General features: G+C 42.4%; 2 protein-coding genes across 2 annotated transcripts in view; both read left to right on the forward strand.

Moving 5' to 3' along the window:
* Positions 1-9,549, forward strand: part of LOC104316392 (cytosolic phospholipase A2 epsilon) — a 34,312-nt gene extending 24,763 nt beyond the window's left edge. Inside the window, exons 12-20 of the mRNA XM_069784726.1 lie at positions 286-422; positions 902-1,124; positions 1,688-1,802; positions 2,340-2,477; positions 5,565-5,672; positions 6,697-6,891; positions 7,309-7,475; positions 8,667-8,853; positions 9,076-9,549. Coding sequence (XP_069640827.1) covers positions 286-422; positions 902-1,124; positions 1,688-1,802; positions 2,340-2,477; positions 5,565-5,672; positions 6,697-6,891; positions 7,309-7,475; positions 8,667-8,853; positions 9,076-9,284 — 1,479 coding nt within the window. The 3' untranslated portion in view covers positions 9,285-9,549. The remainder of the gene's footprint in view (positions 1-285; positions 423-901; positions 1,125-1,687; positions 1,803-2,339; positions 2,478-5,564; positions 5,673-6,696; positions 6,892-7,308; positions 7,476-8,666; positions 8,854-9,075) is intronic.
* Positions 9,550-17,318: 7,769 nt separating this feature from the next.
* The window catches only part of LOC104325162 (cytosolic phospholipase A2 epsilon-like), a 37,501-nt gene continuing 29,671 nt past the window's right edge, over positions 17,319-25,148 (forward strand). The window contains exons 1-2 of the mRNA XM_069784387.1: positions 17,319-17,567; positions 18,831-18,920. Coding sequence (XP_069640488.1) covers positions 17,472-17,567; positions 18,831-18,920 — 186 coding nt within the window. The 5' untranslated portion in view covers positions 17,319-17,471. The remainder of the gene's footprint in view (positions 17,568-18,830; positions 18,921-25,148) is intronic.

Genomic DNA, 25,148 nt, shown 5'->3' on the forward strand with positions numbered 1-25,148 from the left:
CACTCTAATATTGAAATGCCTTGAAACAAAAAGTTTTGCATGTCACAATTTAGAATAAAAATTGATTAATTTTGATAAAAAAGTGAAAATTAGCTAATTATGAAATCTTTCTTTTTTATTATTATTTTTCCGTGCAAAATCCCAGGTTTTCATCTTTTTTCTCCCCTGCTTGGGGAAATGTTGAAATTTCTTGTGGGACAGAAATGCTGCAATTCATTCAGCTCTGATCACATGTGCTGGTAAACTAAGATGTTGCTTACCATTGCTGTGTTGATGTTTAAACAGATACCAGTTGTAGCAGTCATGACAACAGGAGGTGGCACCCGGGCACTGACATCTCTGTTAGGCAACCTGTTGGGTCTTCAGAAGCTGGATCTCTTAGATGCTATTTCATACATCACTGGATCATCTGGTTCAACATGGTAAGGAGATCCTGAACAAAGGTATCATTTGTCACCTCTATAGTCTGCTGCGTGAGAGATTTATTCGCTTTGTTTTGGTAAAGGAAGGTGTATTACTTCAGTCTCAAGCTTTTTTATCGCTGCATTAGGAACACAGCCTGAGCCAGCATATGACCTAGGCACTGCTTACAGGGAAGAACGTTTTCTTTGACTCTTTGTTTCATCTCTAGGATCTTTCCTAGTGAGTGACCTTGGTGCAAATCACTGCCTTGTGCATAAACCTACATAGCATGGAGGGGCTTTTTGCAAGTCCTCAGGTTTCACTAGTGATTTGGGGGGTCCTCTAAATCAAAAAAATCTTTTCTTTACAATAATAAACTCAGTCCAAAAGATGTTTTTAATGAACCTCAGGTAGTTCATTTGGTGTGGTCCTTAAATCCAAGTCTAAAATGTGAAAGCGTCTTAAACATATGACAACGTACTTCCTTTCTTTTCCCCAGGACCTTGTCACATTTGTATCAGAGTGCTGACTGGTCACATAAGGATCTGTCCAAACCTATTGGTGAAGTCCGCAGGCATATGACCAAGTGCAAGCTAAGCTGCTTTTCCCTGGAGAGCTTTAAGTACTATGAGAAGGAGCTAAAACTGCGGAAGCGAGAGGGATACCAAATCTCTAGCATTGATTTCTGGGGGCTTCTGCTGGAAAAAGCATTAAGTGATGGGGTAATATGTTTATGTTTTCCCTAATAGCTATTGAATACTGTTGCATGGAAAATGAAGCTCCAGGGACAGATGCTAGCCTGAGAGCATGCCAGCATTATCCAGCAGAGGATTTCTGCTGACTAACAAAGGGGGTTTGTCCCCACATATCTCTCAACACATAATTAGCAGCCCAAGGGGTATTCTGTAGAGCAGAAACCTGTCTCCTTCTACCAGTATGAGTATCTGAACACCTAACAGCAGAGTCCTGCTCTTGGTTTCTTTTGCTCTGTTCCTCCCTGTGAGAAATTAAATAATCCTTGTAAAGTGGATGCGTTTACTGGGAAGAACAAGAAACCATTGTACCACAAAGTGTCCTACAGCTCACCTGTAATTATGCTTATGTGGAAGTGTAAATGTTTAGACTGCTCCTTGGTTAAAAAAATGTCTGGACACAATATGAGTGGAGAGAATAAGAAAATGAAGATGAAAACAGGTATTTGTTTTGCTGTAATCTTGCATGCCCATACACCATGCCAAGAAGGTCCCTTGGTTTTGCTCTTTCTCTGTTTCTGGTCAATTCGCAGAAAAACAACCACAAACTCTCAGATGAGCGACAGGCATTGAGTCAGGGTCAGAATCCCCTACCTATCTACATGATCCTCAACATCAAAGAAGACTACAGCCTTTCAGAGTTCAAAGGTGATGGCAAAACTGAGCTGTATCTAGACTTGGTTGATGTTCAAATGATCTCCATTATCAGTTACTGCATGTCCTTCAACCCCTTGCAGTGCTGAAGCATAACATTCATGAACAGTTCCTTTTCCTCCTTAACTTCCTCTTCCTTTTCCATTTCTAGACTTTGTGCCTAGGCTCTGGGAGGAACCCCTTTTTTATGGGGCAGGAGAAATCTGGGGGAGGTGCTTAAGGACAGCCAAGGTACTCACAAGCCTTAGCTCCACATGTGGGGAAAATCAGGCTGACTCCTTTTGGTATAAACTTCACTTATGTCCTATCTGGAGAGGCTTGTTGGGAAGTTCAGAATGGACAAGTTCAGGGAAACATTACTGAGTGGCTGAAGCCAGCTGAATGATAACTCCTTACCCTGAGGAAGGCCGCTCTGTGATCACCCTGCTGATAGGCTTTGTCCTGCAGCTGCTTCCTTGTCATTTCAGAGCCCTTCCTGCAGGGAGGTAGGGATAGGATTGAGATTGAAAAGTTCATTTTGTGCCTCTGCAGAATGGGTGGAGTTCACCCCTTATGAGGTTGGGTTCTTAAAATACGGTGCCTTCATTCGTGCAGAGGATTTTGGCAGCAAGTTCTTCATGGGTCGCCTGATGAAAAAGCTCCCTGAATCCCGCATCTGTTTCATGAAAGGTAATGTGCTCCATTGCAAAAATTTGAATTGCATAAAAATGTACTTTAATATAATATAGACCCTGCATATTGCAACCAGTGCCCTGCAACACGCAGGACTGAAGCAAAGTGTACAACATGTTTGTTCTCACCTCTGGCTGAATTCCTTAGACACTGGAGGTGGGCTAAAAAATACAGGAAATTTCAAATAACACTATTCACTGTTGCTTTTGTCTTGAATGGTAACTCTCATGCCTGAAGTTTCAGGGCTGCTTAAAGAGGTTAGGTGTGTTTTGAACTGATCAGCAGCAGAGTTCCACGTGGAAAACCTTTGTATTTTGAAAATGGAATCTTAAAACGAAATTTGTCTATGAATGGCATGATTTTATAACAAAAAGCAATGTTGTTACTGAGTTCTTTATAAAATATGGCCATTTTGAGTAGTTTTCTGAACTGTTACTGATATTTTTGCAAGTTTAATAGTATTCTAAATCCTTTGTAATTTTGCTAGCATGATTAAATCAGTGAGTTTTGCTATCCTTATTTCAGTAAAGTGGGTAGCTCCCAGTAATGCATGAAAGACAGCTTTGCAGTTTTTGTGCAACTCTTGTTTTAATTTTACATAATGCCAGAATGCTCTACCATACCCCTTTGTATGCTGGTTCTCTGGTGTGAAGTGGTCTGCAGAAGAGTCCATCTGCTCTTAAATCCTGAACAACAGATGTGTTACATGTAAATAAGCACAACACACAGCAGGACAGCAAAGATACCAGTAAGAAAGGGTTTACTTATGAACCGAAAAATCCATACAACCAGCAACACCATGTGGTATTCCTTATTTGGTGGGCAGAAAAGTTGCACACCTTGATGTATGATGCAGGAATCCAGAGTCATATTGGTACAATCATGAGAAAATAGCTGCGCATGAGGAACAGAAGATTATGCTTAGCCACACAGAGACTAAATCTCAGAGCTTTAATAGCTATGCTTAGAGCTTTTAGTGATGTCATGAGTTAAGAAAAGAGATGGTGCAGGGAAAAGACTCAGAAGATAACACAGGATCCAAGAGTATAAATAGGTCTGAAAAGGGGAGGAGAAATTCATGGAAGGTAGTCCCACTGATGGCTCAGAAACACAGTAGTTAAGATGCAGCCACCAGCACTAGAAGCGCCGAATCCAGAACCTTGAGATGCTGGAGAGTATACTGGAGAAGAGATCCCTTCATACTTTCCATTTTCTTGTATTCTTCCATTAAGCACTCTGTGGTGACCGTCAGAGGTAGGAGGTAGATTACAGAGTTAGGTGGGGCTACAGAGCTGCCTTCTGAGAACATTGTGCCTCTGTTGCAGTTTCACAATTCCAGAGGTGTAGTGTGTTCATACCCGAGGTGGCCAGGTAGCAAGCGCACCCAACACATCCAGTCTTGGCTGAGCTCTGTGTTCTCAACCTCAGCACCTGAATTAGGCTGGTGACCCCACAGCCGTAGGTGTATCTTTAGAAAGGATAGAGTGGAGAGTTAAAGCGATGTTGCCATCTAGTGATAAAACATGTAATGCCCTCTTGGGCTGTGATTAAAATGTACTATTAGTTACAGCATGATAGTTTAAGGATAAAAGCAAGGTGTCATTTGCAGGGAGAGGTAAAGCCTTTTATAAAAGCAATGGCTAGAGCTGGAAAGACTGGATGAGCTTATGGGGATACAAGAGACCGTCAGGTTTCCAGAAGAAAGGTTGGGGTGCATGAAAACTTGTCTGCTATTTTCTACTCTGTCAGCCTAGTAAAAGATACCATCTCTTCTCATAGTTCTTACTTCAGCAAATATAAGCACAATTAAAATTCAGTGCAAGAGGTTAGGGAAACATTGCTACGTAATTATGACCAAGTTTTTAGGGGGACAACAGTGTTTGGAAGATATTAAAATGCACGAGCAGTGTGTAACTCCCGTGGCTAGTGGAGCCAGAAGAGTTACGGAGTGAGAAGGCGCCGAGTGAAGACAGGAGAAATGAGAGGAGTTGCCTTCTCGCAGCAGGCCTGGACAGAAGCTCCTCAAGCTGCAGGGAGAAGAGGTTGTGTTGATGGAAACTGGCCGGTAATTATCTGCAAATGAAGTCTGGTTGCCAGCTAAGTGTAGAGCCAGAAAGCCCCTATCTGCTTTCTTAATTATGTATTCCTAACATTTCTCAAGTGAGTCCATTCTCATAGGGACTTCCTGTGAAGCAGAAGACCCTTGGCATCTTGTCGCACTCCACAAACAAGCCAGGTTTAAAAGGGAATTGTATTTCTGTTGCTAATTTATGGAATACCTAATTATTGTATTGTGCAATTCAAATTATTGCATCCTTTATGATGTATGGCTTTTGCAAAGCTTTCATTGGTGGAGATTTTCAAGGCAAAGCTCAGCTGTGCCTTCTCTGGCAGAGTTCTTCTCATGGCCTGCAGCAGAGCTGTGGAGGAAGAAATACTTTTCAAGATCCAAGAGGCTTTTGGAGATTTCTGCACAGGGGAGGCATTTTTAGATGTTCTTTTAAGTGGGAGGGCAAAAGTGGAAGAAGGACTCTGGGGATGAGATAACAAGGAGAGGGAGGGGAGGCTCACTCAGGAGAACTTGTGGCAAGAGAAATCCTACAAGGGACAGTGAAGATGTCTTGTTTTAGAGGACTGCTCTGCAGACTATCTGGAATTGTGCTCTAACCACTTCAATCTTGTCTGTTCAGGAGCAGCCTCCAAACCTTTAACTAAGTATATGGTTGTATATGACATACTTTGCAGACCAAACGCTTATTTTATGGGAAATGGTGTGGTTTTACTCTCTGATGACAGTTGCTTATAGGACAGAAAATGTTGGTTTGCAGTGTATTGGCGATAGCTGTATGTGACAACGAATTAACGGTGGCTGAAGGCCCAGCACAATGTTTAAAACTGTTTAGGTTCCTCTTTGAGGGCAGAATGTGAGTTGCCACAAAAGAACTTCATACAGTTTTTGCTGAGAGTTTGGAAACCTTGAGGCTTTCGGATACCCTGTGCAAAGCTGAAAGGTTATTTTTTTATAGGGATATTTTCCATTAAAATGTTTCCAAAGCAGTTTCACTGTTCTTTACCATTGCACAGGCCTGTGGAGCAATGTTTTTTCCTACAACCTCTTGGATGCCTGTCAGTCATCAGATCCTACAGAAAGGTCCTCACTGAGGTGTACCCAACACAGGACTGTTGATGTTGGTTGGTTACGTTTCTGTTTCTACTTTACCTGTTGTCTTATAAATCTTTAAATGAATGTTACGTTCAGAGGCATATAGTGTGAAATCTTTGTGAAGGCTTTTTAAATCTTAAAACTGAGGCCAATGTTGCACTGTTGTGTTTTTTTTTCCCCTGAGGTGTCATGTTGCCAGCAATATCTAATTAGGTTTCCTCTCTGAATTCATTCATAGCAACTTTATTTCCATTAGTTTCCCTTGGACTGAATTTATGCAAGTGATGATTTGCCACCAAATATCAAACTACTGAAGTTCTTTAACAGATCGTTGCCAGGGGCCTTTCAGTTTTGTAACAAATATCTCAGTGCTGTGTTCTGTCTGCCTTGGCAGATGGTACTTTTTGTATGTTGTTGTTGAAGACATGGTTATATCAATTATGTGGAACTCCATTTCAATTTTCTTTGATCTTGTTGTAAACCTGTGTTCTCTTTAGAGGTGTTGGCTGTCCTTTCTTTGTTCAAATGTGGTTAGCGAGTTTGGTTTATGAGCTTTTCATCACTTTCTCCATGGAAGTGTTGTAGAACCCTGAGCTCAATAAATGCTTGTGATAGAAAGTCATTGGCCCTCTTTCCCAATCTCATGAGGTGCCATTTAGCACAACCCTTTTTCTCTGCTCTTTTCTGTGTGTCTAAGTCTCCTGACAGCACTCTTTTTTTGCAAAGCTGGTTTGGACTAATTTTGAAAGAAACTGATCCAGATTCTCAGCGTACCCTGACCTTCACACAGGGAATCCACCTATGACTTCTGTCAAGCAGTAGATCATTTTTTCCAGCTTTAGGAAGTTTGCTGCCACTCTGACTTTGTTTTTCATGGAATATGTTTTACTGAAGATTGATTTTCTTCTTGTTCCTACTTTGACATTGACTGTATGTTGCCATGTCTTATTAGGATTTTCTTTCCTCTAGGTAACATTAGATGCCTTTTGGTATTTTAACTATTGCAAAGAACTGTATCAAAACAAAAACTTGTTCATCTCCTCTACCCTTCAGAAGGAGATGAGCCTTCCTCACCAGCCAGGAGTCATGAGTTGGAGACTTACTTAGTCACCCCTGAATGTGGCATCATGGGCATCATTCGGCAGGTCCTGACCGAGCGGGTGATGGTTTCAAAGTTCTACAACTTCCTGAAGGGGTTCCAGGTGCACAATGAATACCTTCAGAGCACAAGCTTCTGTATGTGGAAAGGTAAACATCCCTGAATATTAATTTTTTTTCTGCTTAGATGGTCAATGTTTGCATCAGTGTAGAGAAGGCAGAGGATGAACAGGGTTTATTTTTCACTCTGGAAACAAAAATTTCAAGATAACTAGTTAAATTTCATCCAGTCAAATCAGCTCCAAGAAGTCACTTGACTCCAGGGAATGGCAACTACTGCTCATTGGGGACAGAAGCAGAGCAGCATGAGATGTGAAGGAGCTCTGTCTTTTTACCTTGGACAGGTCTTTCTTTTCTGTGTCAAGGCTGAGCTTCTGTAGTGTAGCAGGGTCCTGGAAAACAAAAGTAATGGGGAGACAAGAGGCATTTTTTCCTCCCTTATTAGCCAAACAACAGATATATTACTTCTTTAGTGAATCACTCATCATAACAAATACTTCCTTTTAGATACTGTACTAGAGAATTTCCCCAACCAGCTGACAGAAACGGCAGAGTTCGTGTGCCTGGCAGACACGGCGGGTTACATCGATATCAGCTACCCACCGCTCATGAGGCCGGAGAGGAAAGTGGATGTTGTCCTACACTTAAACTATTCTTCTGGATCACAGACATCGGTGTGATGACCACTCTCTCTTCTTTTATAACTGCTGTCTTTTAGCTATTTTAGCCCTCTTTAACTCCTAAGGAGTCAGAATAATTTATGTAGAAGAAACTGATTTTGGGAGAAAAAGATTCTTGGTGTACAGCTCCCATTTTGTAGATGCCTAGGTCTCTCAGTGATGCTGGTATACTATGGAAAATCCCCCAAGGAGAACAGAAGTAGTATCAGTTTCCTAAATCTTTTATTTTAATTAACCCTTTGATAGGTAAATGCTATCTTCTAGACCTGTGTGCTCCTGGGATCTTGATATGGCTATTGAGGCTACACTCCGTATGGAGTGTTTCTTTGGAACTAGTACCACCACTGATGAACTTGTTTTGTTTGTCCTGTGATATCCGTCTAAAGACATCCACATGCAGTTGAGTTAGAAGTAATTTGTCCAGTTGTCTTTAGAACAGTAACTGGATTTTTTTTGTTGTTGTTCTAAACTGTGGAGAAGAATTGTCCTTTGATACCGTATCTTCTGCTTCAAATACCAGCTAATAACCTGGTCTATAATTCCTGTTACTAGATATGGATAACACAGAAGTTCTTGAAGACTAAAATTTTCATATGTGCCAACCAGATTCAGGAACAAAAATCCTATTTTCAAAAATGACTGACACACCCACAAGATTAAATTAACATTTCAGTCAAGATGATGTTTGCTCCCAGATACCTACATCACTTTTGACAACCGTCTTAAGGCATCTAAGACAGTTAGAGGCTTTTAAATGTTTCATGCCAAGTCAACAAAATGTTCGTACCTTTGTGAATTCATATTTTAAAAACGTACCATTTCAGATTCCTGTCCATTCTGCTCATTTCAGGATTTTCTCCAGTAAGGGGCATGTTTCTGTGTCCTAAGCAGTTAGGCCACCCTTGCCCACAGCCATGAACATCTTATTTATCTTGCAGATAAAGGCTGAGGAGGAGAAGAAGGTAAGACAACAATCAGGAGTGCAAGTTGGAGGCTGGGTCTTGAACTGTTGTTCTGTTAATAACTAGTACTTAATATCTCATGCAAGAGACAAAGGCTAGAAGAAATACTGACAGTGAACGCTGCTCCCAGGTGTTTGTGAAGGGCCTGTGATGGATGCATTGTGCATTAGGAAAAGTTGGGTGGTAGCAGAATTTCTGACCTTTTTTTTCTGTCTGAATGCAGCCTTTGGAAGAAGCCTCCAAGTACTTCCTAAAGCAGGGAATCCCATTTCCCAAAGTCCACCTGAGTGAAGAAGAAAAGAAGAATCTAAAGGAGTGCTACATCTTCGAAGACACAGAGACCCCAGAGGCGCCAACAGTGGTGTTTTTCCCGCTGGTGAATGACACCTTCAGAAAATACAAAGAGCCTGGTAAGCCGTGGGACAGAGATGGTCCTCTCATCACCTGGTCACCCTTTGGCTGTGTCGGGATGGGAGACATGGTCAAGCATGGCCCCCTTCCTCCCCTGCTGTGGCTCCCATGCGAGAGGAATATGGGTGTCAAGGTAGCGAGGAGCAACATTGTGCCCCAGCTGGAAAGCGGGACATGGGACCACATCTATACCCCATTGATGACCTTTCTTTATTTGTCAGGTGTGGAGCGCAGCCCTGCTGAGATGGCGCAGGGCAATGTGGACGTTTCCAGCATTTTTTCCCCATATTGCTTAAACAGCTTTACCTACACAGAGGAAGAGTTCGACAAGCTGGTAGATCTGACCAGCTACAACATTCAGAACAACAAACATCTGATCCTTCAGGCTTTGAATTCAGCCATACAGCAGAAACGACAACACAAAAAATAAACACTGTCCTGAGTTTCAGAAAGACACCATATGATTTTTTTTTTTTCCCTGCAGAAGAATCAAGACCTGTTTGTGAATGAGCACAATGGTCTTGGGAAAGTACAAAGACTTGTCACAGCCTGTGGTTCCTCTCCACCACGTGGTGACCCTAGATAAACCAATTGAACAAAATAATGGTTAGTCTCATGCTTTATTTTGGATTTCACTGCTGGTGAACATTTTTTTCATGTATATACATGTATATGCAGTAAATCAAAGGTTAGGAAATATGGAGCTTGTTGACAAGTTTTTTAAATGCATGAATGTGGGACAGCAATACAAATTCTTTCAAAATTTACTACACTAGTAGAAGGTATATGTGAAGTGAAGACAAATAAGCTACAGATATTTAATTTATTCCAAATCTAGTGCAACAGGAAAATACATAATAAATGTGGACAATTTCAAAGAAAAAGAGAAAACTGTATTTTCTTACAGTGTCAGCAAGAAATTTTGTTAGAAATAACATGCAAAACTAAACATAAAAGATACAGAAAATCTGAGATTTCACATGGAAAATAGACATTTTCTATATTTCTGAATTTACAAGTTTTATTGTAATATTTAGGACTATTTTATTATTAGCAATATTTAGGTTTGGAAAATCCCCTGGAAGTGACCATTTCAAATGCTGTTGTGAGTCAGGATAGGCTCTTCTGGTGTTTGTAAGTACCTAACCTGGGGTTGTGCTTTTCACTGGACACTCATTGTATTTAGAGGATCCAGCTCAGCATCCACATCCCATTAATTTTAACAGGTTTAATAGTATTTCTTGTTATTATAGGATGGGATGCTGTGAGAATAAAAACATCAAAACCTGAAAGACATTCAGATTTTGTGGTAGGAAGGCATGCTAAGTGCTTTACACTGATATCCATGAGTAATTCATGGGTAATTGCATAACTTTGTCAGTCCCTGACTGTATACAAGCAACACAGGCTCTGTGCAACTACTATAAATAGCACAAGGCAATTTGTTCAAACTGCTTATTTTTGAGATGAAGATCAAAATAATTATTTGCTTTGTGAAGGATTTTAATAATGCAAATACTCTGTAAATCTGTTTCATTACAACAAAGATACTAATCTAAAAAAAGATAATGCTTCAGTCAGTATCAGCTGCACTTAATTGCTTCAAATTTAAATGAAACGCAGTGACTTGTCTGTGCTGAAGTAACGTGCATTGGCAAACACAGAGCTATGAATAATGAATCATAGCTAAAATAGAAAATAAATCCTTAATTCAAAATGAAATATGAACCTCTAAAGGGCTGAAAATTTCTATTCCCTCTTGCTGTCATCATCTGTCTCTCTCTCTTCCTTCAAGCATTCCTTTATGCCTTGTTTTCATCTAGCCTTTGTCTTTAGTCTCCCACGCTCACCTCTGATGACCTTAGCCCCCTTAGGGACGGTGTGTCCTTGCCCCAGCTGCTTTTCAGGCCCTCACACCTCCATCCAATTTGCAGCCGTGGTTCAAACCTCCAGTGTGCTGAAATGGCTGTTTACTTGCCGGTGCTCATCGAGGGCTCTTCTCTTTGTAATCTCTGCTGCTGAGTCATGCAATCCCTTTCGGCATTGCCTCTCCTCTGTCCCAGCTCTAACTCCCTCTTGGGCTTCCCTGTTGATCATTATGGCAAATCCATTTGGAGTGACACACGTGTTTGCTACTTCTCCCACCTGCCCATCTTCCAGCTGGGGTTTTGGGCATCTCCAAGAGCTGCAAATGGTGTTCCCACCCCTGCCATCCAAGTCCTTTGATGACACCAAGAACCCTGCCTCTCTCTTTCCATCCCTGCCATTAACTATACCCCTTTGCTACCCTTGCTGTGTTTTTGTTTGTTGGTTTAACACAGGGAAGCCTCATTTATTCCCAGTGTGCCACTAAGGCATGCTCTGCTGTACCTGCCAGGGGCTGAGCCCATCGCACTGCCTGACAGTCTGGCCATGCCCACACAATAGCTCCTAGTGGTGCCTTCAGTATGGGTAAAGCTCCTGGACAAGAACTGGGTCTTCCTTTCAATTCTCTCCTTGCAATCCTCAGATATCCATGACTTTCTTCTTTCAGATACACCCACAGCCACCTGAGTCCCACAGCAAGGTCCTTGCTGTTACCCTGAAAATACCTAAACATCCTGCATTGCTGTAGACCCTGAAAAAGGTCTGGCTTAATCCTCCATCCAGCCATCCTTTTCCTGGGGCACTGGAGGCCTTCACCCAGAGATGTGTAACAAGCCCATCAGTAATGCTCTTGAGTTGAGGGGAAGGACACCAGCCCCACCGTGCCATCTGCAGTTGGTTTCTTCCTCTCTGAGATATTGTAGAGGTGTCTCCAGGTGACTGCTCTTCAGCAGTGGCCTGTTCTCCTGACTCTCATCTAGTCAGCCCTCCTGGTCTATGTTTAGTAAGGGTGTTTTGTTTGTGACTTAGGGGGTTGATTAATTTGTTGGGCTCAGCTTGCTTTTTATCACTAAATTTATTAATTAATTGCACAGAACACTCGCAGAAGATCCTGGCTGTCAGTTCTTGCACGCCAGTGTGGAGGCTTTGTGTGGCTTTGTCTTCTGGCGTTTTTTGTTCTGGTTCAGCTGCTAATAGGGTATGTTTCCCGTGCTCAGCCTCTGGGCTGTACTGAGGCATTGAAAGAATGTAGGTAACAGCTGCAGATGTGGGCATTTAAAAGCTCTTTTGGTTTTGCGGGTTGGGAGTGTCCCTTTTTTTACAGGAAGTAGGAGTAATTTCATGGAATTTTCCCTTCAAAGGAGGAAACAAACTAGGGGGGGAGAAGCATTGCAAAAATCCAGGCCCATGCTGTATCACAGTGTTAGCGCCAACAGGAATTAGCATGATTTTTCCTAAATGTTTTAAAAGACAGAACTCTTGGTAGCCGTGGTAATAGGAACTACAAGCACTATCATGATGACCTCCTTAATTGTAATTAATATGTTCTGCATCTTTTCTGTGTCTGGCTTCTCCTTCTTACCTATTCATTATCTGTAGGTAAGTGAAGGGATTAGCATGCAATTGGACCTTTGCCCCAGCCCTTCCGATTATCACAAAGGTGCATAAGAACTGGGCAGCTCAGTGAAGTGATTCAGCCTGTAGGAACCTAAGGAAAGCAGCAGTGGGATTTTTTAACCCCTCACGAGGCATGTGAGTACTCGGGCAGTCCTGTCAGGTGAGTGCCACTGAAGAAGTAGAAGCTAATGGGATGGTTGGCAGCACCATTTTATGCTGTTCTGTAGCCCAAAGAGTGATCAAACAAAAGATAATTGTAAATAACCTGAGTGACGTGAGCTATTCGTTTACGAGACTACAGGTTGCACCACATGAGTGACGGGAAATGTGTCTGCTACACCGGGTACCAGAGAATGTGGGTGGTAGAGCAGGACTCCCTTCTGAGAAACCCTGTGCCAAAACCTGTTCAAATGTAAAGCTCTGCTGTGTATGTGCAATATCCCACCATCTCACTAGAGTGACAGTGCTGCAGAGGAGGCCATCAGGGCCTCATTTCCAGCAGGGCTGGTTTCCTCATGCCCTGATAATGGTATGCTGGTCAACAGGCAGCAATGCGTGAGAGCTGTGTGTCTTTCATGACATTGAACTTTTGTACCTTTGAGCTCCTCCTGAAAATCTGTCTGTTGCAGGGTTTCCACTGAAGCCCAGCACACCTGCAGCATTCATAAAGCACTTCCCCAGCAGTCCTCCCACCCCTCCAGGTCTTCATTTCAAAACTCTGGGATGTCTTGTCATGTCTCCAGTTTCTTCCTCCTTGGGTCCTGAGGTCTCCTTTGCACTCCCTTCAACCCACTATTGCTTATCCCCTTTTCTCTGTGCAGTTGGGTGTCTCATCCAGATGTCATGGCCTGATCCCAGCTGCCCTAATGCTTGTAGTATTCATGCTTGTTCCAATTATGACACCTCCGTCATTCAGATTTGAAGCTTCTGGAGGTACCATTACAGTATGGAGGAGATATGTGAGACAAAGGGGAAAAATTAAGAAAACAGGTGGTATAAAAAGCAAGGGAGGGAGGAAGGAAAAAAAAAATTATAATACTGGAATAAAAGTGAAAAAGGGAATTATAGCTATGTGGTGCTGAGATGGACAAAGGAAGGAAATGGATGTTTTGGAAAGCCAAGAGGGCAATGGGAAAGAAAAGATGGCAGGGAATGGAAAGAAGAAGAGAAAGAGGAAATCAGGAACAAAAAGGTGGTGGAGACAAACATTTTAAATGGAGATAAAGGTATATCCCTCTTCTAGTTTCTTCAAAGAAGTCTTGACAGGCAGTTCCATTAAAAAGAATAGCAACTGAAAAACCCTAATCCAGAAAATGTGATAGCATTAAATGCTACTGCTGAGATTCTGACCACTCTGGGTTTACAGACACCTAATATGCATACTGTGAGTGCTTTCTAGCTCCCAGCTCTCTCTTCTTTTCTCTGCCCTTAAACACTGTGAAAAAATGGTCTTTCGGCCCATAGCAGTATGACTTTTCCTGCCAGCTGCTGCTTATTGCACCCTTCTCTCTCTCAGCTAATAATCTCTAAACATATGAAATGTTTTCTCTCCTCCTATTTCCTTTCTTCTGCTGAGGTAATGGAGTATCCTTAGAGGCTGATAACCATCAGCTAAGGAGCTGCAAGTTTCTACATATATTAATACGCACTTCTAAATCTTGAGCAATTGATAGTTGCTTCTTTAATTTTGCAATTTCTGCTACTCAGCTAGTTGACATCCAAAATTGTTCCAGCCAGTCTTGAAAGTAAGCCATGCTCCAAATACCTCCTTGAGCTGCAGTTCTTTTGGTTTGGTATCTACTTTATAAACATATGATGTAGTTTAGAGATTTAACAGATGATATGATATGATATGATATCCTAGAATTTCTTACAGATTAAATGTTTTGGTCCCATGTGCAGAAGAGTATTCAGAAAATCCTTAACAAATACCTTTTCTGGTCACTTTTGAGCTCTGGTCCATGACAGCTGCTGATGCAGGAGCTGATGGCCTGTAAAACACAGCTGGTTTGGGGCACAGGAGGAAGCACCATACTGGTCATACTGCCCTTGTGCTGGTTTCCAGCTTGTGAGCAGATGATAAACTTTCACGTAGCCTGCAGAAGTGTGGAGGGTGAACAGTGATTCAGAAAACTGGGAACCACTCTTCTAGTTTACTGTACTCCTGGGAAAGCTTCTCCAAGTACAGAAAATGTCCCACAATGACACAACTCCAGGCACAGAAGACTTTCTCAGTCTACAGGTAACCACTGAGGACTGTACATTTGCAACATGCATAAAATCTGAGAGACATAAAATGGACCATAAATCTCCAATTAGGCTGCTCTAAGACCGGTATGTTAAGTGCTGGGCTTTATCTGGTGCATCAGTAACTGTAACATGAAAGAAACACAGACAAGTATTTAACTGTGAGTGCAGTGAGGTAAAAAGTCATTAATGATGTCAGTCTCTCTACTGGGAAAGTAATACCTTTCAGTATCAGAGCTGTGTTATATGCTAGATGCATACAAATGCTGATGGATATAGGTAATGGATATAAAGTGCCATACTTTTCTCAGTATGATCGTCACATCCGAACAGGAATATATTCTAGTACTTTTAAACTCTTTGGTTAAAGAGTAAGACAGGGTAAGATGACAGACAGTAGTGTCCCTGCTTCCTCTGAGTTTCCTCTCCTGCTCCACATCTCCTTACTTCACTAACTGCACAAGTGATGGTCTAGGACACTGCTCCTTCTGCAGGAAGAGGATGCAGCTGAGCCAGAATGCCAATCTGACTCTGCTCACCAATACTGTTTTTTATATAGAAGTATCTATATGTCTGAGAGAAGTGAGGTGGTCACGGCCAGTCCTAGTTGTGTTTCCAGCTTGCCAGAATAACCCCAGGCTCATTTTGCCTGGCCTGTTCAAAGGCTAGACAAGCATATAGTGTTGCAAGGTGTTTAGGGGGACACTGGTTATCAGCAGTTTTGGTCCAGTCCAAGACTGTGATAAAAGGAATCACAAAGCTATATTTGAACATGTTGAAAAATTTTAAGTTTCTCAGGGAGCTCCATTTCTCCACAGCCTGTCTCTGTAGTCAGGTGTGACACAGGTACCTTTGCGAAGAGATTGATGCTTCTACAAACTGGGTTGTAGTGTTAGTAAGAAACCTAAGTATTTAGAGGGAGTATGAGGTCTAGCAAACACTAAAGGATGAGAGTAGTGTGCTGTTTGCTGCCAGGGCAACTACAGTTAGATCTTTGAAGCAGATAGTTTATGTTGCTTCATCTCTCCTTAAATTACTGAAGTATGGAATGTAAAGAAATAAAATCATTCCACTTGGAGCCTCTGCTTTTCTTCTACAAATTGAGACCATCCAGTTTTGTACATTCAGATTTTAAATTAGATAACACTGGTTCAGTTCTTAATGAAATCCTCAGAGTTTTCTTTCTTTATGGCATTCCCTGTGGAGTCACTCAGGTGGGAGCAGAATACCTTGATTTAGCTGAAGGCTGTACAGATCATTCCAGATGGCTGAGTGTGCATATAATGGGGAATTAACTCTGCAGACATGGAAGTCTGTACACAGAATCAGCCTGTTCTTTTCCATGGGTTTCCTTGCGGACAGGAAATCTCAACTTTCTTAAGATTTGTCACCTTTAGAGGGGTTTCTATGTGAATATTATCACTTATGCTAATGGTCTCCCAAACTAATCAGCCTTGGGAAAGCTGGCCTGCTCTAATGACAAGTGTACTGGTATTTTTAGTGTCCCATGGCAGGTCTTCTAAGGTCAGACAGGTCTTCTTTTCTGATGAGGCTAAAAAACCAAAGATGAGTGATTGCTCTCTAAATTAAGCTGCAAGAGGAGTCCTCCAGGATGCAGCTCAGGGTGTCCGTGACCTGAGGCCAAAAGATGCTCTTGTACTTCATGTGTGGGCAGAGCTACTTTTCATGCTGGAAATGCAGATGCTATGACACAGCCTACTGTTACTGGGGCTGCTAGTTTGTTATTCATTTGTTTTTCTGTGTTTGAAGATGGTAATTTCCACTGAGTATGCCTGGAGATGTTCATGTGCTCTTTTGTTCATGCTCTTTGGTTGAACAAAATCTCTGTAAAACGAAACTAATAAAACTAAAAACCACTGGATAGTATGTTCCATTCATCTTGGCATGAGTTTCCTGCAGTTGCCGTGTAAAGTTCAGTTGCCTTTCCCTGGAAAAATGTATGAAAGCATAACTCTTACCTGCTTTGCACAGCTATTATAGATTTCCTTGCTTTTTTTGTCGAATTTAGGGTACTGCCAGGTGCACTAGTAGTCCTGGGTAACGCTTGTAGCCATAGGCATTGACCTCAAGATCTCTGCTAACCCCTGCAAATGTCCACCTCCTCCTCCCCTGCCGTCCTCTCACACACAATGGGCTGCTGCTCCATGCCCCTCACTCACCTCCCCTACCTACAGCTCTCCTCTGCAAACCAAAGACCCGGCCCCGTGCCCACGCCTGGGCCTTCTTCCCCCGGGAAGAAGAAGTGGGAGCAGCCCCGGAGGAGCTGGGACCCCACGGTCCGCGCGGTAACTGTCAGGTGGTGGGGGTGGCCCTTCCCGGGGGGCTACTGTGTGGCGCAGGGCAGTGAGTTCGGGTTCCCCCACCTACAGGGAGGCCTTGACCCAAGCGGACAGGTGGGTGCCTGCACGCAGGCAGGTCACTGGTAGTTATTTACACACAGAGAGGCTTTTTCCAGGCTCGGTTTCCACCCCCACAGGAGCTGCCGCCGCTCCCTGCTCGGGCCGTCCCCATGCCGCAGGTGGGGAAGAGCTGGGTTTGAAGGAGCAGGCTCCAGCTGTGGTGCTTCTCCTCGGCTTGGCAGGACGGGCCGGGACACTGCTCACCACAGAAAATGGTGGCAGCCGTGGCAGGACCCAAGGAGCGAGGCCAGGCTGGCAGAGGTTCCCAGCCAGAGGAAGGTACCGCATCCCTTTTGGCTGTTGCGCTTGCCCCGTAAGATCCTTCCCCGGAGCAGTCATCCTTGGCGTTTTACCGACTTCGGCAATGGGAGGGGAGTCCTTTACTTATAGAGATGAGATGGGTGGGGCCTCAGGTCATTTTATAAAATAACTTGTCATTGACTCCTACAGGAGTAAATCCTGCAAACATGTCTCAGGAAGTGCTGCCCGTGGAGGTGCCAGAAACGCTCTATTACTTGAATCCAGGGAAGACCATGATGCTGTCAAATGCAAAAGCACTACAGGTAAGAAAACGGCTTTAAAAGTTTGCTTAAAGGTCCACTGCATTTGACATGCGTGTGACAGTGAACAAAATCCTGCTTTGTGAGTGTGTTTGTATACAAACTACTGTACAAACTTACTGTCTGATGGGACTGGGCGGCAATGTCTCTGCCTGAAGGAGTTTAAGGTGACATCTTGTTTTCGTGGCTATCAGTGGCAAAATTCCTCCTGACTCCGCTGGAGCCAAAGATCTCAGCTTCATAGGCAAAATGAGAGAAGTCAGCGTAGCAACGGGACAGAAAAAGAAGAGAAAGTGGAAAAAATGAACAGGGAAGGGAACAATTTTATGGGACTGAATTACCAGCCTGAATCCAGACCCAGATTTAAAGAATCTTTTTTCTTCCATAATCAAATGCTACTTTTATTAAAAACTTAATATTTCTGTATCAATAGCAAAATTTTGACATGCATATTAATGTGACAACCCCATTTTATGTTATTGGAAAAAGGATAAGGACAGGATAAAGACTAAGGATAGGGAATTGAATTTTATTTCCGCATTCCCATTTTTGTTCTGAATTTTCCATTTTGCTTTGCATTCTCTGGGTCATTTCAAGATTTGCATTTAATTTTAACTGTAGGATGTTATACATTGTTCTTGTGCTCTTTGACTGGACGAAGGCACATTGTTTCAGGAAGTACTCTGGAAACGGAAACAGAATACTTTTGACATTTTTTATAGGTACTGTCCTTTAATGGTGTTTTCCTACAAAGTATTTCAAAAGGGGGCACCCTATGTTGTAGAAGTGTTTTGGAACTTCTGTTTCCTGAAAAAATTGAAATGTTACATTTAAAATTTTGCAACTGCAATGTGTTTCATGCTCTGGGCTCAAACCCAGAGAAGAGATTCTGCGATTTTTTAAATTGAGATTTAATACTCCTGAGAGCAGGAGCAGATTGTCAAAAGATCGCATTTGAAACAAAAAGCAAACCTTTATTCTCAGAATAAATGCAGAAGCACCTTTTGGGTATCTCACAGCTGAAATGGCTCGCTCTTCATTGACTTGTTGAAAGGGTACCCCTGACATGGATTTTGTACCAGTGTGTACCAAACCACACGGTGGTCTGTTCATTATGCTGAGCGCTGTGATACAGCTGGGTGTAATCAACAGCTGTTCTAACTGGGGTTTCAGCATAAGTTATTGCAAGTAGGAATTAATTCTCTACCCTGATAATCCCGCTGTTGTTGGTTTAATGTTATAATTTACCATTCTTTCTTTCTTCAGGATGAAGACTCAGACATTGATTCTTTGGGACGTGGTGAACCGCAAGAAGAAAATGAAGAAAGTACTGTACCAGACAAAGGTGATTTCAAGGTATTATGAGCAAGAGAATTTCAAACCAAAGTGGGCTGAGAGTTTTGTTTTGCTCAAAAAGGGAGAAGGCTCAGGTAGATAGATAAAGATTTATCATTTGGATCATTTTGTTCTACTTATGTTTATGATTTTCTGAATTGCTTATTGTATTTCTCTGTTATGTTTTATTGGGAGCATGGAGAATATCTACTGTTTTAATCCCTCAGTTACTTGTAAAAAAAATCCATTAGAGGGCTTTCTGTTCCACAATGCTTTTTGTAACTAGAAGGGCCAAAAGTAACAGTGATGCATGTTCTGATGTAATGGCTTTGGCAGTGCAATCTCTATCCTAGCAATTTATGGGCAAGTCCTGGATTATTGAACCCTCATTTTTCACCACTTCTGTGCTCCATCAGAAGAAAACTGTAATGGGGGATTCTGTGAAAGGAGTGATGCTTGAATGTGCCAGCGCTATTTCTTGTATTAGAAGACCAGTCATAGGTTTATTCTTGTTAGAAATTACTGATTTTGGTAGGGGTTCTCATTCTGCTACTTTGCTATCTGTGCAGTAAGTACAGGCATTGTTTCCTATCTGTCAGGATTACAGAAGTTAAATGTGACTCATACAACAATGTTGTCCCAAGAAGTGTCTGCTTCTGAGGCAGATACTTCTATGGAATTTTGCATTATAAACCATGCAGACAAGTTGTACTGAGACAAAATGAAGCTGAAAAGGAGCTTTATCTGGAAGTTGAAGTAATACTGTAAACAGGCAGACAGGTGAGCTTTGTGATAAGCTAATTAACAAGTAGTCCTGGTACAATTTAGGCACTGAGAAATTAGAACAAATTCTTATTCACATTCACAGTATTTTTACTTTTTCACATATACTTTTCAAAGTTTAGCTTTTGTGTTTGCCCAGTATTAGGATTTTTATTTAAAAAAAAAAAATCAGTGGCATTAGAAGATTATACTGTATTTACTCATGATATATTCTATCAGTCTTGGGTCTTTATGGCATTTCATCCTGCAAATATTTAGCTTAAAATGTCTGGTATCTCCAGCCTGTGGAGATAATGAAATTCTGGACCATGTATAGCGTGAAGAATTTTGTAGATAGTAAAAACAGGCTGAAAACCAACGAATTTATCAGTCTTTGGTCTAATATCTGCTCCTTACAAGGGGTAAGGAACCTAAAATCATGATGAGAAAAAACAAAAAGATTTGAACTCCTGGGTTATAATTACCTATGATAATTATAGATATGACAGGTAACTTCTTGTCTCCATTTCTTAATCCCACACAGTGATGTGTTTGTTTTTCCATTATCTGCTCAGGATAGAGGCTTAGATCAAAGACATTTAAGGGTCATGAAATTTCAGGGGGGTAGGTATGATGGTAGTGGACCAAGAGAATCATCTTATGTGTATGGGACCATAACCTTCTTCTAGACCACTATATTGCCCCTGTCTCTCACCGAAGGATTATTTTTCACATTTCAAAATTCCAAAAATTCATGACAATCCATTGCTGATAGACTGAGTTGTCATTCTTGCATCTGGTTATATAGTCAGTTTTTTCGTCTTTGATCAGAACATAGCACTGTATCCTATGCACGTGCGTGATCATGACTTGATTACTACAGCATATCCTGTGTTTATGTGAAGGATGCTCTCATCTTTTGCTCAGTTTTTCTCAAATGTAAATTTTTCATCACTGAAACTACCAGAAGACTTAAAGATGAAGGTCTCTGCCTGCTAAGAGTGATCATCTGTTAGAGACATACCGCAGCATATCCCAGCAACTGCATGTGCCTTTACGCCAACACGCTGGTTTAATTTGCATTAAGAAATCTGTATTATTCAGGCCTTGGCTGGTACTTTGCCCCATGCTAAACAGCAAGCAGAGCCACCTCTGGTATTTCAGACATCAGTGCTTATATTAAATTATTTAAGGATTGCAGCAGGTCTCATACAATAATTAGTGTGAGGGAAGGGGAGGGGAAAAAATGGATGCATAGTTCTGAATTCAGCATGAGCCATGTCTTAACAGGTTAAGATGCCTCATACCTCAGGTCAAGTGGTACCTCATTTACCTGCCAGGCAAAGGCTCCTTGTTCTTGCAGGGTTTGTGCAGCTGGGAGAACCACAGCCCTTTAACAGAAGAGGGGCAGGTTAAACTCTCACCCTTGTGCAGAGCAGGAGCTCTGGCTTCTGCTGGGTTTTGGAAGCTGGAAGTAGCTCCTGAGATCATGAGAGGAGTGGGGACCTGCCACACTGCATGGTGAGGTTAGGAGGAGGTTGCAGCTGCTGCCTCTGATACAGGTGGGACTCCATCACGTGAACCAGGAGCTGAGACAGGCAGGAGGGCTGGGTCTCTGCTGGTGCCAGGCATGGGGTCCCTGTCTTCCACAAGGGCAGGAGCTTGCTGTTGGGAGCAGCTCCAGCCCTAGGCTCAGCAGCAACTGGAAAGGAAGGAGGCAACAACCCCTGAGCCACCCCCAGCCCCGTGGTGCTTGCAGGAACGTGGTACCAGTAGTGGCTCTGCTCAGCTGCAGAAGCTGTTCTGAGCCCAAGTACCTCCCCTGCCACCCCAAGTGGTGGTATTTGGATGCCTGAAATACAGACTGCTGTAATGACAAGTTCCAGCATGCCTCCCACTTCAAAAATGAACCTTGCAAAGTCAAAGGACGCCACTTCCCATCAGCTTGTAACTTTGAAATATGGTTTCTCTTATCCATATTTGACATAAAAAATGTAAAACATCTGTGTCTGAGATAGACCTCTAGATTCCCTAGAGAATCAGTAGTCAGAAATAGAGATTTTCGGACTGTGATGCATGTCCTGTGGTAATGTCCACCTTAGAATGAGACTCCAGAAATGCCTAACAGCTGTCAGGTGTAAACACCTATTTTACAGCTATCTGGAATTAGGTGTGATGAGTCTCAACCCTCAGACGGTTAATGGTCAGTCTAGTTTCTTTCTCTCATATTTGTTCTGGTTGGGAAGGGCAAAGCAGTGTAAGAGGGCTCTGTCTTTTCATGGATGGACTATCCTATTCCCCTGGCTACAGTTCTATATATGGAAGTAATTTTGAACATGCAGTTGAATGCTCTGTGTTTTCAAATGGGCCTATTTTTCAAAATCAGAAAAGATCTGGTTGTTAACCATCTGGAAACACTAAAAGATGGAGGACAATGTTAACAGTACTGGAAGGGCTATGCAACTAGCCTGCGTTATCAGTCAAATAAGAAATCTCTGCAGAAGTTGGGGTCACTGTGCATTGAGAGTATCCATGTTGTGTTGATCAATATTTGAAGTTCTGCTTTTTGGAAATGTGTTTCAAGCACAGTATCATGTATACAGTCTTATTCCTCAAAAGTGTTCCGAGTCCTATGGCAGGTATGTGTATGAGGAAGCAATGATCTGAAGGACACAATTCTTGTGGTCTTGCATATACCTGTCATGCTCCTGTGGACGCAGATAAACTTTTCCTCCTGAAACCGGGGTTACTGTGGCCATATGCATGAAAGGGGTGTTTCCATCCAGCTGTGGGAGTTTTTAGTTCACTGATATCCAACCAAGACTTCTGCTAATTCTGGTGAAAAAGTGGTCTGATTAGAAGAAGTTATGTTACTAATAAAAAACATGAAACACATGGCTTGTGAAAAGCAGCCGGTGGCAGCAGTGGTCCTCAGCACCCCGCAGCCCCCCAGCTGTGGATGGAGGTGCCACAGCCCCAGCACCTGGAGGAGGTGAAGGAAGGAAGGAATTGGAGTGATTGCTTTTCCAACATGGAGCCCAGGTTTGTCGAGAACAAGGAAGAGCTTCAGAGACACGGCCAAATGCAGCAGCCAACCGCCCTCAGAGCAGGCAATGTGCCACAGTGGGGTCCCCTGGCACATCCCACAGCAGTGGGAAATAGGCTTTAGCAGGCAGGCGTAGGGCTTGGCTTAGTGATGTTCACAGCCTGAAGCATCCCAATTACAACTGTAAGAAACTTGAGGATGCACATTCTCTAAGAAGACCTGACTCTCAGACAGCTCAAGATGGGCACTTCTTCACACACCAGCAGCTCTAGATGCACCGTCAGCAGCAAAGTATTTTAGTTCTTTCGATTTGGTTCCTGGCTACCATCTAGTTAAATTAGCACCTGGAGATGAAGAAAGGAATGCCCTGGTGACATCCTGTGAGTGATTTCATCTCAGCAGAATGTTTCTCCAGGCCAGGAATGCAGGGGGACCTAAGCCAAGGCAGGGAAGCTATCTTTGCCAGGAAAGGCTTGCTGTGCCAGTAGATGAAATAGAAACAGATAGAGGCATTATTATTGGGTGACTGCAGGAAAAACGTGTGAGTGGAAGGGAAGCTCTTTTCATGGTTTTCATAGATAACACATTTTTTTTCAGGTTGGTCTGTAGAAGTGGCCTTTTTCAATGTTGAAAAACTAAATTGATTGTCCTCAAGGTATTTTTGAACTTTGTCTGATCTTTGCAGGATGGCTTGTGGAATAGCATGCAGTGCAGTTGCACTGAAACAAGTAATGGTACCAGCACACTGCGGCACATAATTCTCTCTGCTTCCCCATCACAGTTTTTCATCCAACATGACAAAGGCCACGTCCTCATGAAAGCAGATGGAAGGCATTCCACACTTCATGTAGAAAAGCAACAGCTGAGCACCTGCTGGGAGGACAGCTGCTTTTTCGTGATGATACAGTTTTCATCACACACACTGAAGATGAATTTCAGGATCTCCGCATTATTTTTCTGTTAGTTTATGATTGCTTTGGAATAAATACCAATCTAAAAAGAGCAACAATCAAGACTGAGAATGTGTTGGCTGCTCCTGGAGGTTCAGGAGTAAATTCTCCACTCTGGATCAGTGTTGTTGGGTGACTGCTTTCTGTTTTGGGAAGGCAGCTACAATATTCTGCTACCTGATTGAACGTCTATGGTAAAAAAAGGAGCTAACACTGAAAACCAAAATATGCATTGACCCAACACACATTTGACTGTACTGTTGAGGAATTGCAAGACTGGGGTAGTCTGCAGTAGGCACGACAGAGTGGTGAATGTCCGTACCATTGATATCACAAGCTGGGAAGATGCTGCTAGCAATAGCCCCTGCTGGAAGAGTCTGTTAGATGATGAAGCCTAGAAGCTGAACAAAGGTACTGAGAGTAAAGCAAGTAAAAAAAGGTGAGGAAGAATAGCCATCCTCTCGTCTCATTGACTCTTGTCTTATTAAGGGGTACGTTCATTTTGGAGCTCCACAGCCGCTTGTGATGTATTATACAGCTAAACTAGTGGAGTAATTTACAGCAGTGCTTTTCAAGATGGATGCATGCCACACATACCTACATCTGGATATAAGCGTGACTTTAAAGAATGCTGGGATAGAACTACAGAGGTACAAATCTGCCAGGAATGCAGACAGCCTGCATCACCAGAGCACTTATGACAGAGAAATTTCTGTTTTCAAATTCTCACTCACCTGGGTGAGAGAAAGTTGGAATCATTCACATGACAGAGGAATCCTCTACTTCCACAAAAATGGTAACTTGGTGCCAAGTATCATACCATGTTATTCTTTTTTACAGGAAGTGGTGGAAAATTGGAAGAAGAGACTATGAGGTCTGCTCTGCATTTGATGGAGCTGTTGTCTGGAAAATCCCAGTAAAGCTTCATTTCCCTGGGAGTACAGACAAACTAGCAGTGTACATCCTGCTTGTGTACTGGCACCACAGTGTGCTAGATTGCATGCAGCTGTGTGATACACGTGTGTACATGAAGCACACAAACACAATTTGGGAAGCACTGAACTGAAGACAAGCCAACAGACTGACAATCAATGAAACAAAACAGTCACAGAGTGACTACATCAGTCTTGATTTTATCAAAAGCAAAGCTACAATGTGACAGCGCTAAATGCTGAGGAAAACTCTCTGTATGTGGAACACCATGATATAGCAGCAGACTTTTTTTTTGTTAAAGGGATCATAATAGGTTTTAAGTAGACAGAATAACAGAGCTTCTATCCTTTGCTTTATGCATGCATAGCTGCTATTTTCTTTGTTTGTATAACTAGACCCTAGTACTTCATGTTATGGTTGTCACAGTTGCTATTTAAATACATTTCTTTTGTTTAATATGTTACTGGAATTAATTAAAATAGCAAATCCTCCTGGGAGCAGTAGAATTAGCAAGGCCTGATCACCGGGTGATTTCTGCTCTCCCTGTTGTCTTTGCTA

The sequence above is a fragment of the Haliaeetus albicilla genome, chromosome 5 (assembly GCF_947461875.1).
Source record: "Haliaeetus albicilla chromosome 5, bHalAlb1.1, whole genome shotgun sequence".
Lineage (NCBI taxonomy): Eukaryota > Metazoa > Chordata > Aves > Accipitriformes > Accipitridae > Haliaeetus > Haliaeetus albicilla.